This window comes from Acomys minous (genome assembly GCF_964271855.1).
Source record: "Acomys minous genome assembly, chromosome: 16".
Taxonomy (NCBI): Eukaryota; Metazoa; Chordata; class Mammalia; order Rodentia; family Muridae; genus Acomys; species Acomys minous.
In genome coordinates, this window is record NC_140498.1 from 74,906,772 (window position 1) to 74,925,970 (window position 19,199).

A 19,199-nucleotide genomic window follows, 5' to 3' on the forward strand; every position below is an offset into this window, starting at 1 on the left:
AGCAATGGTTCATCCAGGCAGTTGGTTACTGGTTTCTCTGCTTTTGGGAGGGTTTTGCTTTGGTCTTGAATTGACGACAAGTCCTGTATTCTGTGTGAAATTCCAAGCCACACTGTGGTGTTCCTGGACTGATTTCACAGAGCAGCAGTCAGCGTGCTAATGTGTTCTTCACTTGGAATTTGTTTTGTTAAGCTACATTATCTCTCCAGAGCCTAGGTCTTGGTGGTGTTGAGGGTGGGAGTGCCCATGGTGGCCGGAAGTGGAATCTGGGTCCCATGGAGCTAGCTGGTTTCCATGTATGTGTGTTTTCTCCTGTGTTTGCACCACATGTACTCAAGGCTGGCAAAGGCTAAAGGAAGGAACCAGAGTTAAGTGACTTGTGAGCTGTCCTGTGGACACTTGGGATCAGACCCAAGTCCTCTGCCAGTGCTCTGTCTCCTGAGCTGTCTCAGTGGCCCTCCCTAAGATTTAGTTTGTACATGAGTGATTTGCCCATAGTCAGAGGCCTAAAAGGGCAACTGCTTATCATGAAGGTGGACCACAAAATCAAAGACAGGTAAGGGTACTTGAGGCAAGCAAATGCTTTCTGTACTCAATAGCTATGTGGTGGTCTGTTGGACCCTAATTGGTCACAGTTCCCTGAGAGACTTAGTAAGTGATGAGCCCAGCAATGACCATCCCCACTTGTCCCTCTGAAGAGAGTCAGGAGGGTCAGGTGCCCAGAACAGCACCAAGGGTCCTTGTGCTTGATAGACGTCTCAGGTGTTAACACTATTGAAATAAAGATCATGCTCAACACGGAAGCTGTACACGGAGGCAGACTCCTTTAATCCCAGCACCCAGGAGGCGGAGGCAGGCAGGTCTCTAGAATCCAGGCCAGCCTGGGCCACACAGGAAAATCAGTACTGGAGAGACGGTTCATCATTGAAAGCAGTGGCTGTTCTAACTGCATTCGGTTCTGGGAGATGTGGTGACCTCTGGCCTCCAGGAAGCAGACACGCAAGGGTTGTTCAGACAAACAATGCTGGCAAAACTGCTTCGGGTATTCTAGCTATTCTGAGATTGAGGCGGGATGGTTGCAAGGCCCACCCTAGTCTACATAGCCAAGAGCAGTCTTGAAATGAAAGGTTAGGGCTGGGTGTGCTCCATGCCAGGCTGTGCCTTGGGGGCGGGACCTAAACAAGCACTTAGCAACTTAGCAACATCCCTAGCCCTCTGTTCCGGTGGTGGTAGTGAATTTACTGTGTGCATGTACTCCCCACCTGACCCCATAGAAAAAGTCTAGAGAGATGGCTTAGTGGTTAAGAGCACTGACTGCTCTTCCAGAGGACCCAGGTTCGATTACTTTTAAAAAGAAGAGAGCCAGGCAGTGGTGGCGCACACCTTTAATCCCAGCACTTGGGAGGCAGAGACAGGCGGATCACTGTGAGTTCGAGGCCAGCCTGGTCTACAAAGTGAGTCCAGGACAGCCAAGGCTACACAGAGGAACCCTGTCTCGAAAAACCAAAAAGTTACGAATAAATAAAAAAAAGAAAAACAGTTTTATAGCTGAACGCACTATCTTTGCCTGGCATGGATTTCTAATGGAGCTGGCTTCAGTAGTTCCAGGGCTGAGGTAGGGTTAGCTTCTGAACTGCCTGCCGCTGGGAATAGTTTCCATGCCTGCACCATTTCACTTCACCACAGGGTGGCAGCGCCAGGCTCGGCACAAGATTGGGAAGAAACAGACCCAGACTAGCTGAGCCCAGAGGCACAGCAGCAGATTGCCAAGACCATCTCACTTCAAACCTCGATGTCCTGAGCAGGTGGAATATGTTTGTGTTGACTTTTTCCAAGTTCCAGGGTACACTGAGCTAGGCAAGTCTTTGATCCTTGTCACTTGCAACAGTGGTGCCTGCTGGCCTCCCTGCACACCTCTAATGAGTCTTCCTGAACCACGGGCAATGACACTCCCATCTGAGAATCAGCTTTGGAGGACAAGGTCGGGGCATGGGTCAGTCTGTAAAGCTCTCAAAAGCCACAGGACCTCAGCTTGGACCCCCAGCACTCATAGTGAAGCTGGGCGCAGACACCTGTGATCTTAACGCTGAGGACATGGAAACGTGGCTAGCTGGAGCTTGCAGGACCAGCCAGCCTAGACTACTTGGTGAGTCTCAGGCCAATGAAAGAAAAAAAAATTAAGGTAGGGGCTGGGTGTGGTCCCAGCATTTGGGAAGAAACACACAGATCTCTGAGTTCCCAGGCCAGCCAGAACTACATAGTGAGACACAAAACAAAGACAGCGGAAGCCATTACCATGAGATAGGCTGGCTAGATGGCTCAGTGGGTAAAGGCACTTCCCACCAAGACAGACAATCCGAGTTGTATCCCTGGGACCCACATGGTGGGATAAGGACCAACTCCAAGTTATTTTCTGACTTCCACATTATATGGTGACATGTATGCCCCCACACACACACCAAAAAAAAAAAAAACCCTAAATATAATAAAGATGGGCAGTAGTTTTATTTTTTAAAGGTAGACAACACAGGGCTAGCATGTTAGCACGTGGATCTGAGAGTTTGAGGCCAGCCTAGTCTACAGAGAGTTTCAGGACAACCAGGACCATACAGAAACTGTGAAGAAGGAAAAAAAAAGGACGACATCAAGGCTGACTGCTGGCCTCTATGTTTACACAAACACAGAGGGGGGGGCGCAGCTTGGTTCTCTGTCCAGCTGTTTTGGACACACTGGTCCTTTGTTCAGTCTGCTGTCTTTGTACCCATCAACCACATGTCTCTTCCTCCCTGCCTCCCATGTCCCTCCTCGGTTTTTCATCTACCCTTTTTTTTTGGTCTTTGTTCTATGGGATTCTACTGCTCTAGTCTTGTCTCTCTGACCCCCCATTCTCAGATCTCGGGGTGCTGACAGGACCCTAGCTTCCTCTTGCCTCTGGTCAGTCTGTCTACATCTCTGGGTCTCTCCTTTTTATCCTTTCCTGACCTGTGTATCTGCATGTGTGTCTCTCCCCACTCTGGTTTCTGTGTGTGTGTGTGTGTACAACTTTCCATCTGTCCTCCATTTCTGTGTGTCCATGTGAACTCTTTTGTTGACTCTCACTGGGCACCACCCTTCTCCATGCTCCCTGTGATCTGTCTGCACATTCAGTTTGGTGTGTGCTGTGCATGAGCCCTGGGCTTTTGGTCTTCCCGTGCCTGTTTCTCACTTCCCATTTCTCCTATGTCTGTTTCTGTTTTCTTTTTTATCACTTCTCCACCTCCGTGAGAGAGAGAGAGTGTGTGAGTGAGTGTGTGTGTGTGTGTGTGTGTGTGTGTGTGTGTGTGTGTGTGTACACATCAGGGGACAACTAACAAGTATCAGTTCTCTCCCTATGTGGTTCCTAGTGATAAAACTCAAGTTATTAGGCTTGGTGGAAAGTGAGCCATCTTGCCTGACCTACCTTTTTCTTTCTTTCTTTCTCTTTCTTCCTTCCTTTTTACTTTTTCTTTTTGAGACAGGGTCTCACTATGTCCTGGCTGGAACATAGACCAGGCTGGCCTCAAACTCACAAAGATCTGTGTGCTTCTGCCTCCCAAGTGCAGGCATGCAAAGGCGTGCGCCACCATGCTCTTCTCTTTCTGTCTCTGTATCTTTTTCTGTCTCTGCCCCACCCCTTTTGTCATTAACCAGCCGAGCAGTCCGGCCAAGGCGGATGTAGAGCGATGATTCAGTAGTGACAGGAAGCCAATTGCCTCGCCTGCTGCCCACCAGAGTCTGTGGTGTTGGCATCGGCTTGGGCAGGTGTTCGGGCACAGGATGAGGTGGCCATGGTGAGGAGCTCCCACTCTCAGGTAAGTCTTTCCCAGGGATGCTCAGCTGAGCAGGTTTCCCTTGCACTACACCCCACAAGACCCTTAGCTGTAGATTGAGTGGAGTCTGGGGCACCTGATAATCTGCTCTGGCCTGGTGCTGTGGCCCTCAAGGAAAGACTGTTTCAGGGCTCCAGGCACCTACCTACCTGTCATTGTCTTCCCAAACCCCCAGCCTATGAGAACCCTAAGTCCCTACGGTGATTCTGTCATTAGTAATGACTAGGGAGGGCCAGCCAAAACCCAGAAGAACCCAGTTTCTTCTATCTGTGAAAGGTTGGCTAATGCCACAGGCCTGTGGGGGTGGATCTGGGATGCTCTGGGGAACTGTGCTCAGGCCGTGTCCCAGCCAGAAGGAAGTTACTGTCCCCAAAAGTCCACCCAGGCCTGAGCCAGCTTGTACCTTCTGACAGATAATCCCTGTAGAACTGGTGGGCTCCTTGGTTCTGGCTCCATGAACAGGTGGCCCAGGCTGGCCCGGGACCACCTGCATGTAGGCATACCCACCTACACACACGCGCAACCTGCTTGGCCTTCTGGCCCCTAGAAATGTTAAAGTGGAGGGCGTGTGAGTTCAAGGCCAGGCTGGACTCCAGTATGAGACCCTGGTCTCAAGGCAACAAACCACAGTAATGTTATTCAGTTAAGACCGTAGCCCCGGAGTCGCGCCCCATGAATAAAGCCATGCCAGGTCTGTGAAACTGGTTGCACTCCTAATTCAAGCCGACCCTTATGGGCCTGGTCTCTAAAGAGTGAGCAACTGCGGAGTGATCACTAAGGGCCGTTGAGGTTGGAGGCCCTCAGAGGCAAGCCTTGTTCATATGAAAACTGCCCACTTCCCTTTGAGCTATTTTGGCCCACAGAGCCACAGGGCTGTGGCAGTCCCACACATACCCACAGCTCGCCCTGCCTGGCCCCCTGGGGCCTTTTGAGACTGCTGAGCTGCCTCGCCTTCAGACCCAACCTCTGTTCCCTCTACCCTGCTGTCATTCATGGTAGAGCGCATCAGATGGGATGGAGGGAATTAGCTGGGCCTGCTCTGGATCTCCATCTTTTCCTCTGTTTCTTTGTGGCACAGTATGTGCCTCTCTGAACCTCCCATTTGCTCCCTGGGAAGAAAATCAGTTGGGCTCAGAGGAATCCCCAACTGAAGCAAGCCCTAGACCTGTCCAGGAAGTATCCCACGCACTCGTTCCTGCTCCTTTTCTTATTTGTTTTCTCAATATTTTAATACGTTTTAAATTGTATGTGTAGCTGGGCGTGGTGGCGCACGCCTTTGATCCCAGCACTCAGGAGGCAGAGGCAGGCGGACCCCTGTGAGTTGGAGGCCAGCCTGGTCTACAAATGAGTCTAGGACAGCCAAGGCTACACAGAGAAACCCTGTCTCGAAAAAGAAGACAATTGTGTGGATGGATGTGCATGTGCCACAGCGTAGGTCAAGAGGACAACTTGCCGGAGGTAGTTCTCACCACCCTGTGGGGCCTGGGGACAGAGCTTAGATCATCAGACTTGGAGGCAAAGCACCTTCCACCAGCAGGCTTATCTCACCAATCCCCACCTAAGTCGAAACATGATGGTGCAACCCCTGTAATCCCAGCATCTGGGAGGCAGAGACAGGCCAGTCTCTGTGAGTTCTAGATCAGCTTGGTCTATACAGTGAGTTTCAGACCCACCAGGGCTACCCAGTGACTCCTTGTCTCAAAACCAAAATGTGTATGCGTGGGTGCTTTGCTTGCGTGTAAATGTGTGCTCTGCATTCATGCCTGGTGCCCACGAAGACTGGGAGAGGGTTGGATCCCCTGGAACTGGAGTTATAGACGGTCGTGAGCTGCCGTGTGGGTGCCGAGAATCAAACCCAGCTCCTCTGGGAGAGCAGTTCATGCTCTTGACCTCTGAGCCATCTCTCCAGCACCCTTCCCCTCTCCCAGCTCCCCCCACCCCTCCGTGCTGGGAATGGAACCCAAGGCCTTGCCCTTGCTAGTGAAACACAAATATATCCCTCACTGGGTGATGGTAGAGGTGAGTACTTTCCCACTAAGCCACAGCCCTAGTCCATCACTGGGAGATTCTAGGCAAATGTCTTAGCCATGCCCCCAGGCCTGCTTATGTTTGGGGGCACATGTCACCCCTCACACCCCACTGGAGTCAGTGGAGAGAATCCAGGCCTGAGCCTCTAGACATCACCAGGCAGGATGATGCATTCCCTCAGTCTTTGCCGCAGGCCACTGACAGTCCCTTCCCATGTCACATGGCTAAGAACTGTGACTGTGACAAGTGTCATGGAAACAACCCAACCCACATGGCTGACCCTGCTCTTACACTCATCATCTCCATGACAGACCTCATGTGACAAACTCAAAAGAAAAGACACGTGTCCTTGCTCCTGGGTGGCAGGTCAGAGAGGTATAGATGACCTGACCAACACTGCCCCAGGCCTGAGGGCTTCTGGAGCCCTGTTCATCCCTGACAACACGTCTAGTAGCAAGTGGACACTCTGGTAGCCAAGGCATCTTGGATGGAGGATAGCCCTCCTCCCAAGGGCATGGGAAACAGAAGTCAGCCACCAGCTCCCAGACCTTGAGTGCCAACCTTGCTCTTGGGGTCGTAAGTGGGCCGAGGTGGGCAAGTGCTGGCTTACATGGAGCCTGCCTGTACCTTATGCCCAAGACTTCCCTGACCTCCCCACCCCTCCTTTGAAACAGTGTCTTGTAGCCCAAGCTGACTACTGTGTAGTCAAGGATGACTTTCCACTCCTGATCTGCCTCTGCCTCCCAAGTGCTGGGATTATAGGGGTATAGGAGCGAGACACCATGGTCCCATTCTGCTCTCTTCTTCCCACCCTCTATTATCTGCCCACGTTTCCTCTTCCTCTGCCCCTCCCCTCTCCCCCTTTTTTTGTTTTTGCTTGTTTGGTTTTGGTTTTTCGAGACAGGGTTTCTCTGTGTTAGCCTTGGCCATCCCAGACTTGCTTTGTAGACCAGGCTGGTCTTGAACTCACAGCGATCCGCCTGCCTCTGCCTCCTGAGTGCTGGGATTAAAGGCGTGCGCCACCACACCCAGATGTGGTTCTCAACCTTCCTAATACTGTGACCCTTTAATACAGTTCCCTCATGTTGTGGCGACCCCAACAATAAAATTATTTTCATTGCTACTTCATAACTATAATTTCACTAATTCAGAATTGTAATGTAAATCTGATATGCAGGATATCTGATATTAACCCCTGTTGACCCCAAAGGGATCGCTATGGGTTGAGAACCACTGTGCTAGAGCTACAGGCATGTGCCCTATGCTCAATTTATGACTCTCTTTGCTAGACAGAGTCAGTGTCCTAACTGAAGGCCACACCCCCAGCCCCTCACTGGGGGATTCTAGGCAGGGGCTTTACAGCTGAACCACACCTTCTCTAGCTTGAGGGGAAACCAAGTGCAGACAGAGTGGCCATTTAGTCATTCACACTCCACATGTGCCTTACTCAGAACTGGTTGCCTTAACTGTTTCCCTTGCCAATGCTCGGGAGCTGAGTCTCCTCATATAGCTGTAACCGTGTCATCAGCCCCTTAGAGAGGGCTGTGCCTCCATTCATTTGCCAGACTGTGCAGAGCTTCAGCAAGGCTGGGACAACCACTGCCTTGGACATGGCCCTGGGCTAATTGGGGATTTGCAGCCCCCTCACACCAGCCATCTCTCTCCATGGCTCCACCTCCATCCTCAAGCCCTGTCCCTCAGCTGGGCACCAGCCCCTGACTTACTTACACTGTCTCAAGGTTACCTTCTCTGAGAGGACTCCTCACTGACTAGCAGCCTCCAGGGCTCAACACAGGCCGAATCTGGGATCTTTTTGTTGTTGGTTTCATTTTGTTTTGAGGCAGAATTTCTCTGTCTGTCCTGGAACTCACTCTGTAGACCAGGCTGGCCTCCAACTCAGAGATCCGCCTGCCTCTGCCTCCTGAGTGCTGGGATTAAAGGAGTTGCGCCAGCACCGCCCAGCTAGGATCTGAGTTTTTGGGTGCTGGGGAAAAGGAAATGCCTACATCTTCCTGGGGGCAGAGAGGAGTGGCACTGCGGGCACGTGCTTGGGAAGAGAAGGGTGTTGTATCTACTGACACTGGAGTTATAGATGATCGTGAGCTGTGAGCTGCCTAATCGGGGGTCCTCTGGAAGAGAAGCAAGCACTCTTAACTGCTGAGCCCCCTCTCTCCAGCCCCGGCACTTTATTTTGTTTTGTCTCTGACACACAGAGTCTCAGTCTTTAGCCTAGGCTAGCCTGAAACTCACTATGTTGTCTGGCCTTAAACTAGTGGCAATCCTGCTTCAGCTTTCAGAGTTGCTGGGATTACAGGTGTGAGCCCTTATGCTAGGGCCAGGACCGAGCGTTGAACCTTCCCTTTCTTCATAGCAGCTGTGGGGCCTTTCTCAGTCTCTCTTTCCCCACCCTTGAATTAAGGAGCCTATCTCTCCAGGCCCAGTGGATTGGGAACCAGTGCTTAGGATTTTACACAATTTCTTGGTGCTCTCGGACCCTTCTGGCACATATAGTCTGTCAGTCAGGATGCTGGTTAGGGTCACATGGGAGACGTGGTTGGTTCAGTTCAGGGGGAGGGAAGGCCATTCCATTGATGTTGCTGGAGCCCAGGACCAGAGAGACCATACACTGAACACATGGGGTGGGGGGTGGGGGTAGGAGGGGGGAGCCACCGGCTCACAGACCTCCAATGCAGCTTTACAGCCCCCTCCCCAAGCAAGTATGAGCGCCGAGTTGGAGCTGCTGTGGCCATTGTCGATCCTATTGCTGCTGCTGTTGGGGACCACAGCCTGGCTGTGTGTCCACTGCTCCCGTCCGGGTAAGTGTCACACAGGCAGGGAATGAGGGGAGAACCATGGAGAGTGTGTCCCAGAGGCTTGTGGGGGTGGGCCTGGCTGTGATGGGAGGGGCAAGAGGATGAGTGCCCAGGAACCAGCTGAGGACAGTGGGTGTGGGTGGAGGCTGCTTCTGCTGGATCGCGGAGTCACTCAGGCCTGGAAATTGCTCTAGATGAGAGAAGGGAGGCTGGGCTACCAGTGGCACCCTATCCTCACCCCCACAAAAAGACATTAAGTGCCTTTCCTTCCTTCCCTCCCTCCCTCCTCCTTACCTCCTGTTCCAGGCCTCTCTCTTCCTCCCTCCTTCTTCCTCCTTCCTTCCTCTCCTCCGTCTCCCTCCCTCCCTCCTTTCTTTTCTTCCTTCCTCCTTTCTTCCTTTCATTTTCTTCCTTTTAATTCTTTCTCTTTCATACTATCTCACACGGTAGCCCAGGCTAGCCTCAAATGTTCCTGCTCTCTGGCCTCAGCTTCCTGAGTGCTGGGATCACAGGCATTTGTCACCACACCCAACTGACAAGAACCATCTCAGTGACAGGCAGCCACAAAGGATTTGCCTGGCAGAGTTACAAAGACAGGGTGGATTCCAGACCTCATCCCCCACCCCAATCCACAACACCCCTCCTCAGTTCAGGGGACACTTGCTGTGACATTTCTGTTCTTGCAGGGGTGAAGAGAAATGAGAAAATCTATGAGCAGAGGAACCCGTGAGTTGCCGCAGCTTGGTGTATTTGAGCACCCTGGGGTTGGGGAATCCCCTCAGGAACCCAGTCCCTACCCTCACTCATGCCTGCTCCAGAAGTCCCGGGGCTAACTGAGGGAAAGTACCATCACAGGGCAGTGGTAGCCCAAGGGTGGGGGGCAGACACCTGAGCTCCAGGCAAAATGGGAGCGGAATCTAAAAAGCACTTTGGAGGGGCCGAGTACCTCCTGTTACCCCCAGATAGTCCACAACCTGCCTGGGCCAGCCTGGCAAGCCAGTGAGACCTTGTCTCAAAATTTACAAGTAGGGCTGGAGAGATGGCTCAGAGGTTAAGAGCACTTGCTGCCCATCCAGAGATCCTGAGTTCAGTTCCCAGCAACCACATGTGGCTCACAACCATCTATAATGTGATCTGATGCCTTCTTGTGGTGTGTAGGTGTACGTGCAGATAGAGCACTCATATTCTTCATCATCATCATCATAATTTAAATAATAGGGGGCTGCGGGATGGCTCAGCAAGTAAAAGTGACTGACACAAAAGCCTGATGACCTGAGTTCAATCCCCCTGGAACCCACAAAAGTGGGAGGAGATTGCAGGCTCCTGCAAACTGCCTTCTGGCCTCCACCTGCCTACTGCAGCACACCACACATGCACAAATAATAAATACAAATAAAATAAACTTTTTTCAAATTAAAAAGCAGGGGTTGGAGAGATGGCTCAGTGGTTAAGAGCACTGGCTGCTCTACCAGAGGATCTGGATTTGCTCCCCAACACTCACATAATGGCTCACAAAGTCTTTTTTTTGTTTGTTTGTTTTTTGTTTTTTTTGTTTTTTTTCAGAGACAGGGTCTCTCTGTGTTAGCCTTGGCTGTCCTGGACTCGCTTTGTAGACCAGGCTGGCCTCGAACTCACAGCGATTCACCCGCCTCTGCCTCCCAAGTGCTGGGATTAAAGGCGTGCGCTACCACGCCCGGCAGGCTCACAAAGTCTTTAACTCAGATTCCAGGAGATCCAATGCCCTCTGACAGCCTCAGGCACCAGCTAGGCATACATGTAGTAGTGCAGATATACACACGGGCAAATACCCATACACATTAAAAAATTTTTTTTAAAGTAGGGGGAAGAAGTGCCTGTGACTCAACTGTAGAGCATGTGCCTAGAATCCTCCAGTGAAGGGCTGGGGGGCGTGTTTCAGTGGTATGTGTAGTGCTTGCTGAGTGTGCTCAGGGTCCGGAGTTCAATGCTTATCATCATGAAAGGAAAGGCAAGGGCAGGCATGGTGGCATAGTCCTTTAATCCCAGCCCTCAGGAGGCAGAGGCAGGTAGATCTCTGTGTTTCAAGCTAGCCTGGTCTACACAGTAAGTTCCATGCCAGTCAGGCCTATAAAGTGAGACCATATGGCAAAAAAGAAAAGAAAGAAGGGAGGGAGCCAGCTGACCCTACTCTTCAACATGCGCACACCCTGCCCACACTCACGTCACGGCCCTCACGTGCACACCCCGATAGGCCATGTCACTCACACACGCACCCTTCCTCATTTCCTTTTGCAAGTGAAAAACCACAGTGAGATTTGAAAACGAAATCTTCCATCTCTGACCACCCTGGCCATGGCTAAAGCTTGCTTGTTTTTGTTGTTGGTTTAAAGTTTTGTTTTCGAGACAGGGTCTTACTCCATCATGCTGGCTAGCATAAGAACTTACTTTGTAGGCCAGGCTGGCTTCAAACTCACATTGCTCCTCCCATTGAGTGCTAGGAGTCTAGACCTGTGCAGATAGATGCGCTGCACTCCCAGGCTCAGCTGCCTGCACGGCCCCCCCAGCGCTCCCCCACCCCACCCCCAGCCATGTTCGTTGGCCCTATCTGTCTCTCTGTCCCCTCTCTGTGTCCTGACCTGGGGAATGACAAAGCTCGGCTCAGCACACCCTTGTATATTTGCAGGCAAGAAAATGAACAGAGCTTCCCTGTGTCGCAGACCTACTCCCGTGAGTCCTGATGCCTCTTGAGTTTGGTTCTGGGCTGGGTCTTCCCACATCAAGGTCCCTTCTGTGTCCCTTGCCCTGAGGCCAGCCTTATAAACTCTGTGAGTGCCTAGCCAATACCCTGTCCCTGCTTCCCTTTAAAAGTGGCCAGGCAGGTGTGGCCAGGACCCCTGATGGACACAGCTTTGGACAAGTCATCTGAAAGGTAGGAAGGCCTTCTGGAGTGCATGGTCCTCACAAAGCCCAGACCTGGAAAGCCCCACCTGGCAGAGCCAGGCCCAGACCTCACTCTGTCCTCAAGCTGCAGAGTCTCAGGGCTGTGGCCTGTGAGTGTCCAGGGGGAGGGGGCTTTCCCCTCCCTAGGGCACCAACTCAGCGCCTGCTACCCCATCCTTGCAGGAAGAACAAGCTGATGTTCTCCCACCTTGAGGGTGAGTGACACCAGGCACAGATGAGCCTGAGTGGCTATGGGACAGTGGGACAAGTAGTGGCCTGGGGAGGCCTTCTAGGGAGAGCTGGTGGTGAGGTTGATGGGATTGCCGTTAATAGATAAGGCGGCATTGCGCTTGTAGCAGAAGGTGCACAAAGGTATGGCCGTCCAAAGGTATGCAGCCTTGCTTGGGCTGCAGGGCCTGGGTTGGGTTGGGCAGGACCTGGAGGGAAGACAGCCTAGACTAGCCTTTCTTCCAGGTCCTGAGTCCCCTAGGTACCAGAACTTCTACAAAGGTGGGTAGCTCTGGGGGGGAGGGAATGGGCCACAGCTGGGAGCTTAGCTCGTCTTAACTCTCCTCTCTGGCCTCTTCCAGGAAGCACAGAGGAGCCCGATGCTAGCTATGTGTGAGTGGCCCTTGTCTGAACCTGCCCTCTGCCCATCCCCCCGTTTCTGAGCCTCTCATCCCAAGCTCTGGGTAGCCTTTTCAATCTAATGCCCATGGCCTTATGAGGCCTAGCATAGTGGCTCTGAGTATCTGGTAGGGGGTGGCCAGTCATCCTGCCATCCCGTGAAAGGCAAGTTACAAACCAGACACGGTGGCACAGGTCCGTCATTTCAGTCATCAGGAGGCTGAGGCTGGGGGATCAAAGCCAGTGTGGGCTACATATAAAGATGTGGTTCCCACCCTCCAGAAAAGGGCTGTTTCTGGGGTTCGGTTGGCAGAGTGCTTGCCTTGGCATGCATGAAGCCCTGAGTTCCATTGCCAGCACTGTATAAACCTGGTGTGGTGTGGCACATGCCAGTAATCCCAGTACTTGGGAAGGAGATTCAGGAGTTCGAAGCCATCCTGATCTCAATAGTAAGTTTGAGGTCATAGACACTGTTTCTATACTGTGTGCGGTGGAGGGGCGTGGCAGTGAGCTAGCTCACCCCTCATAAAGCCTGCCAACCCCAGCTCCATCCCCAGGGACCCACATGGTCAAAGGAGAGAACTCTGACCTCCACATGAGTCTTAGCCAGGCTGACAGCCCGTTAGCCCCAGAGAAATCAGGGGCTTGGGGAAGCATCTTCCTGAGGGCCCCCTCCTGACAGGCCTGACCAGCAACCTGCACTCTGTTTTCTTGCCCAGAGATCCTATCCCCATGGACTACTACAACTGGAGATGTTTCCAGAAGCCCCTAGAAGGTAAGGTGGAAGAAGAGGCAGCCCCTAGGTCTCGATGGGTCTACAGAGGTGGTGAGAGGTAGGGGGAGACAGAAGCCCTACAGGCCCAGGTGGGTGGGGCGGAAGGAAGCTGGTCAGCAGCACACACAGAGGATGGGGGCAGAGTGGAGGGACAGAGAAAGAGGGTCAGGGCAGGAAGTAGAGGCGGGCCACGGGCGGGAGGAGGAGACCAGCTCGCTTGTCATCTGGGGCTGTGCAGACACTGATGGGCACTGATGACAGATAAGCCAGGATGAGCTTAGAGGATGCCAGAGCCTTTGGTCATGACCACTTCTGCTTTACAGAGGAAGAGACTCAGGGGTGTGTGTGCCTGGTCTACAGAGCAAGTTCCAAGACAGCTTAGGGGTATTACACAGAGAAATCCTGTCTCGAAAAACAAAACAAACCCAACAACAAACAAACGAGATAGCCCCTGAGGAAGAACCTGCACACAGCACACAGACAAAACAGCAACAATGGCAACAACAAAACATTTAAGGGGCTGGAGAGATGGCTCATCCAGAGGTCCTGAGTTCAGTTCCCAGCACTCACACGGTAGCTCACAACAGTCTATAATGGAATCCTGTGCCATCTTCTGGTGTGTAGATGGTACATGTAGACAAAACGTACACGCCTAAAATGCAGAAACAAATACACCTTAAAAAAAAAAAGGTCAGCTGGGGGCCAGCAGTGGTGATACAGGCCTTTAATCCCAGCACTTGGGGAGTCAGAAGCAGGCAGATCTATCTCTGTGAGTTTGAGGCCAGCCTGCTCTACAAAATAAGTCTAGAATAGCCAAGGTTACACAGAGAAACCCTGTCTCAAAACCCCAAAACAAAAAACAAACAAACAAACAAAAACTGGTGTAAGAGAGTGCCACAGCCCCCTGCAGCCCAGGAAGAGTTTGGTGGGCCTGCGGGGTGGGGATGGGGGGAGGGGGGGAGGGGGGGAGCAGTAGCAGCGGGCAGGGATGTCTGGGGTGGGGGTGGGGGTGGGGGAGCAGTAGCAGCGGGCAGGGATGTCTGGGGTGGGGGTGGGGGAGCAGTAGCAGCGGGCAGGGATGTCTGGGGTGGGGGTGGGGGAGCAGTAGCAGCGGGCAGGGATGTCTGGGGTGGGGGTGGGGGTGGGGGAGCAGTAGCAGCGGGCAGGGATGTCTGGGGTGGGGGTGGGGGTGGGGGAGCAGTAGCAGCGGGCAGGGATGTCTGGGGTGGGGGTGGGGGTGGGGGAGCAGTAGCAGCGGGCAGGGATGTCTGGGGTGGGGGTGGGGGTGGGGGAGCAGTAGCCGCGGGCAGGGATGTCTGGGGTGGGGGTGGGGGTGGGGGAGCAGTAGCAGCGGGCAGGGATGTCTGGTGCTTGCAGCAGGTCCACCTGAAGGTCTCTTGCCAGCTCCCTTCTGTTGACAGATGATTCCATCTCCTATGAGAACGTGCTCATCTGCAAGCCCAGCACCCCAGACTCAGGTAAAGCGGTCTCTCCCAAGAAAGCCAGGGCAGGGGCCAGGACCCTGAGCTAGGGTCAGCCTTATGGTTAACGAAGTGAGGTCCCTAAGACTCAGAGCCTTCGCTTCCATATTCCATGTCTCTGGTGTCTTCGTGTCAAGTTCACCCAATGTCCTGACAGGAGACCCTTCACAGGGGGAGGAGCCATGCAGGGGACTATCCTTCTTGACTGGGTCATCCTCAGCGGAAGAGGCCTGGCCCCAGGCTCCTTGGACCTACTCAGAGAGTGTCCCTATAACCTCCCTCAGGTGGCGAGGAATCTGAGGATTACCAGAACTCGTTATCCATCCGTCAGTGGCGAGAGTCCAGGAGGACTGTGGGTATGTCCTCCATGGGCAGAGGTCACCGGGACTTCAGGGGAGGGGCCTGTCAACTGAAGCAGGCAACTGGCTGATCCAGGAGGGTCGTCCTGGCTGCTTTCCCTCCAGCCAGTCTGGCTGACTTCACAGTGGAGCCTCCGTTGTGCCCAAGGCTGTAGAAGCCTTGAACTCTTACCAGAGTCCCCTTGGCAACAGCTTCATCTCCAGAGCTGGTCACCCAGTCTTGGAGCAGGATTTCTGAAAACAAAACAAAACAAAACAACCCAGCAATGATGGGAAGGCATCACGAGTCCTGTACAGTATGACACTTTCCCTGTATCATTTGTGGGGTCAGGGTTCCTGAGCACCCTGGCTGGGGAATTGTACACCTGCGAAAGGTTCCAACAACTACCTGTCCTGATCCACAGGTGCACAAATGTCCCCATCGGAAAGCCCCGATGAGGAGCCAGATTATGTGAATGGGGATGTGGCCGCAGCTGAGAAAATCTAGGAGAGAATCAACTGGAAGGAAGGTACAGTCAGTCTACCCTCTAGTTGCTTGGAGAATGGGAGGCCCAAGCCAAGGAAGGGCCCTGTGCTCAAGGGAGGAGCCTCAGTGGAGCGATGGACGGAGTGACGGGTACTCCCATGGGTGCTCATCGGCCTAGTAGAACCAGATGGACTTATTAGGACTGAAGTCCACCTGGCCCACTCTTGTTAGACTAGGGGACCCGGAAGAGGCAGGCTCGCCCAGGTGACAGGTGGAAGCATGCGTGTGGTTGGGGTGCTGAAGGCGTCTAGCAGATAGCTCAGTGGTAGAGCATTTGCCCTGCAATTCAAGCAGTCTTCAGCACTGAAAACACAATAAAAAGTTTAAATGAGGCTGGGCAGTGGTGGTGCACCTGTAATCCTAGCACTCGGGAGGCAAAGGCAGGTGGATCACTGTGAGTTCGAAGCCAGCCTGGTCTACAAAGTGAGTCCAGGACAGCCAAGGCTACACAGAGAAATCCTGTATTGAAAAAAATAAAACAAAACAAAATTAAAAAAAAAAGAAAAAAGAAAACAAAGTAAAGTAAAAATGCCAGGCATGATGACCCGTGACCCCACCTCTTATGTGCCCGGAATCCCAGCCCTTTGAACTTGGAGGCAGGAGAATCAGGAGTTCAGAAACAGCCTGGGCTACTTTGTAGGATGAGCTAGCTCACTGCCATCCAACTCTACAGAAACAGTGTCTCTGTATGACAATGAGTTTGAAGCCAGATCTTGTCTTTTTTTTTTTTTTTTTTAAGATTATTTTATTAAGTACACAGTGTTCTGCCTGCATGTGTGCCAGCAGCCCAGAAGAGGGCACCAGATCTCATTATAGATGGTTGTGAGCCACCATGTGGTTGCTGGGAATTGAACTCAGGACCTCTGGAAGAACAGTCAGTGCTCTTAACCTCTGAGCCATCTCTCCAGCCCCCAGAGATCTTGTCTTAAACAACAGAAAGGGAACTTGAGAGGCGTCTCAGTGTAAGCCTGTGGGTGTGAGTTCAGGTCCCCGGCACAGCCCTGTAACCTGGTGCGGGAGACATGGATCTTGGGGCTCAGTGACTAACAGCCTGGCAGAAACAATGGGCTCCAGGGGGCCAGTGATAGAGGAAGTTACTCCAAGTTGACCCTGGCTTCCATGTGGACATGCACCTGCACACACAAGTGTACATCACACACACACACACACACACACAGAGAGAGAGAGAGAGAGAGAGAGAGAGAGAGAGAGAGAGAGAGACACGGGGCGAGGGAGGAATAGAAAGGAGGAGAGGTGGGAAGAAAACAAAGAAATTAGATGAATAATAAAAGAGATAAGAAAAGTCAACATACCACACATCCCAGTCATAGCCTCCTCCCAGTCCCCCTCCCTCCTCTATTCCTCAGAAAAGGGGAGCCCCCTACCCACCCACCCCAGCTCATCAAGTCGCATTAGGACTCTTCCCCTGCGGTCTGGCAAGGCAGTCCCACCAGGGAGAAGTGATCAAAAAGCAGGCAACAGAGTCCATGTCAGAGACAGCCCCCACTCCCCTTACTAGGGGACCCACATGAAGCCAGAGCTGCCCATCAGCTACATCTACGTAGGGGACCTAGGTCCAGTCTATGCATGGTACTTGGCTGGTGCTTAAAGCCCCCTGGGCCCTGGTTAGTTGGCTCTGTTGGTCTTGTAGAGCTCCTGTCCCCTCCGGGTCCTTCTGTCCTTCTGTCCTTCTCCCCATTTTTCCACTAGACCCCCTATGCTTCGCCCAATGTTTGGCTGTGAGTCTCATCATCTGTTTCAAACCACTGCTGGGTGGAGCTTTTGAGAGGACAGCTTTGCTACGCTCCTATCTGCAAGCATAGCAGAATATCGTTAATCGTGTCCGGTTGGCTCTCTTCCACGGGCCGGGTCTTAGGTTGAGCCAGGCATTGGTTGGACAATCAATCCCTCAATCTCTTCTCTGTAGACCCTGTAGACAGGGTAAGTTTTGGATCAAAGTTTTTGTGGGTGGTTTGGTGTTCCCCTCCATCCACCAGGAGTCTTGTCTAATCATCCTCCTTGGCCGTTGCTGTAGGAGTCTCAGCCAGAGTCCCCCTCATAGCCTTCCAGAGGCCTATCCTGACTTTAGGTCTCCAGCATGTCACCGAGATGCCCCCGCCCACAGCTTCTCTTTTCTCTGCAGGCCTTCCGTCCTCCCTTCCCCACCTCCCCAGGTCTGATCTCCACCCTCCTTTCTGTGTTCCCTCCCCTGCCTGGTTTCCTCTCTTGAACCACTATTTCTGTTCACTCTAGTTCCCCTTCTGAGCGAGATGTAAGCATCCTCTCTGGGGTCCTCCTCGTTACTTATCTTCCTTGGGTCTGTGCATTGTAGTATGTTTACCCTGAACTAAATGGCTAAAATGCACTTATAAGTGAGTACAATACCATGTGTGTCTTTCTGGGTCTGGGTTATCTCACTCAGGAGGCATTCCGTTAATCCCAGCACTTGGGAGGCAGAGGCAGGCAAATCTCTTGAGTTCCAGGCCAGCCAGTGAGCTACATAGTGAGAGACCCTATCTCAAAAACATAAAATAATAATAAAAAAAACTCCAAATCAAAAATGTAATCTGTTCCTGGTGATAAGTCTTGATGACAATCAGGGGAAGGGGGTTGTAACTTGGGATAGAGCTGACATGGGTTTGAAATTTAAGTAAGACTAAGGCCTCCTCCCTGGGAAGGAAACCCCAGAAGAGCAGATGGGAGGCAGAAGTGAGACTTCAGCCTCCAGCCGAGGGCGTGGGTGTGGTCGAGCGCCAGCACTGCAGCTCTTGAATGACATGGGAGGGGCAGTGAATCAGGGTCTTGTTCCCTTCTGTTCCTCCTGCCTTCCCCCTGTGGAACGCTGGGATTGCTGGTGTGTGCCAACACACCTGGCAGGCTTTCCTTTTTGTTTTGCTGACACAGGTTGTCACTATGTATCCTTGGCTGGCCTGGGACCTGATATGTAGACCAGGCTTGGCCCTGGCTTCACAGATCCTTCTGCCTCTACTTGCCAAGTGCTGGGATTAACAGAAAGGCGTGCACCACACCTGCCTTTTTATGTGGCTCTGGGAATTGAACTCGGGTCCTCATGCTTGTGTAGCAGGTATTTTACTGACCAGGACATCTCTCCAGTCCCAACCTTCTCCTCATAACTCTCTCGTCTGTTGAAGGGCCTGAGGACCACGAGCTGACGGCTCACTGCCTGCTGATTTTCCAGGGATGCTCAAGCTTCACACCCTGGCTGTGGCTTCTCCTGGGAGGGGAGCCAGGTCACCCCGACACACAGCCTGGAAGACAATGGAAATGACCAGAACTGTAACCCTCAAGTGATGTCCTGGACTTTCTTGGAGCAAAGCAGATGCCCGGGGGATACTGGTGTGCTGACTGGAAGCTCCGGACCTGAGGCAAGCTGTGTCCCCAGTCCCACATCTAAAACAGGGCCTCACTAAATTGCTCAGGCTGGTCTCAAACTTGCAATGCCCCAACCTCAGCCCTCATGCTGGGACCACAGGGTGTATCATCACACCTGACCTTGTAGCTTATTTTCCCTGTTTGGACCTCAGATTACTTATGAATGCTACATGACTTTTTCTGTAGTTAACTTAAATTGCTGGAGCCGTATTTAATATTGTCAGTGTCAGGGGGAATGTCTATCAGAGAGCATTACATGTGTGAACTTTAGCAGATGGGCGGGATGTGGGGTAACCTGTGTTCTTGGGTTCTTAGAGGGCTTCAGTCAGCTCTGGTCTTCATTCCTGCAGGGACCTTGTGGGTGACAGGGAAACTGGTCCCTCACCAAACATCAATAAACCCTGTGAGTTTGAGCAGGCAATACCACATG

The 19,199-nt window shown here is 52.5% G+C and overlaps 1 protein-coding gene across 4 annotated transcripts; it reads left to right on the forward strand.

Moving 5' to 3' along the window:
- The first annotated feature begins 2,747 nt into the window (after positions 1 to 2,747).
- LAT2 (linker for activation of T cells family member 2) lies at positions 2,748 to 19,190 on the forward strand. 4 transcript variants are annotated; one of them, XM_084764808.1, is made up of 13 exons: positions 2,748 to 3,830; positions 8,570 to 8,692; positions 9,376 to 9,415; positions 11,352 to 11,395; positions 11,537 to 11,597; positions 11,792 to 11,823; positions 12,071 to 12,118; positions 12,199 to 12,229; positions 12,955 to 13,010; positions 14,432 to 14,488; positions 14,776 to 14,847; positions 15,255 to 15,359; positions 18,576 to 19,190. In XM_084764808.1, the coding sequence occupies exons 2-12, from the start codon at positions 8,596 to 8,598 to the stop codon at positions 15,335 to 15,337; spliced, it is 621 nt and encodes a 206-aa protein (XP_084620934.1). In that variant the 5' UTR covers positions 2,748 to 3,830; positions 8,570 to 8,595; the 3' UTR covers positions 15,338 to 15,359; positions 18,576 to 19,190. The 4 variants fall into 4 exon arrangements, with proteins under 4 accessions (XP_084620934.1, XP_084620933.1, XP_084620935.1 ...); XM_084764807.1 differs by having other exon boundaries at positions 2,749 to 3,830; positions 18,529 to 19,190; XM_084764809.1 differs by having other exon boundaries at positions 2,751 to 3,830; positions 12,083 to 12,118; positions 18,529 to 19,190.
- The last annotated feature ends 9 nt before the right edge of the window (positions 19,191 to 19,199 follow it).

Excerpts from the sequence above, each read along its gene's own strand:
- LAT2 (XM_084764808.1), top strand. The coding sequence starts at position 8,596 with ATGAGCGCCGAGTTGGAGCTGCTGTGGCCATTGTCGATCCTATTGCTG. Across the intron at positions 9,416-11,351 it reads ATCTATGAGCAGAGGAACCC|GCAAGAAAATGAACAGAGCT; the intron begins GTGAGTTGCCGC and ends GTATATTTGCAG. Across the intron at positions 12,119-12,198 it reads GTACCAGAACTTCTACAAAG|GAAGCACAGAGGAGCCCGAT; the intron begins GTGGGTAGCTCT and ends GGCCTCTTCCAG.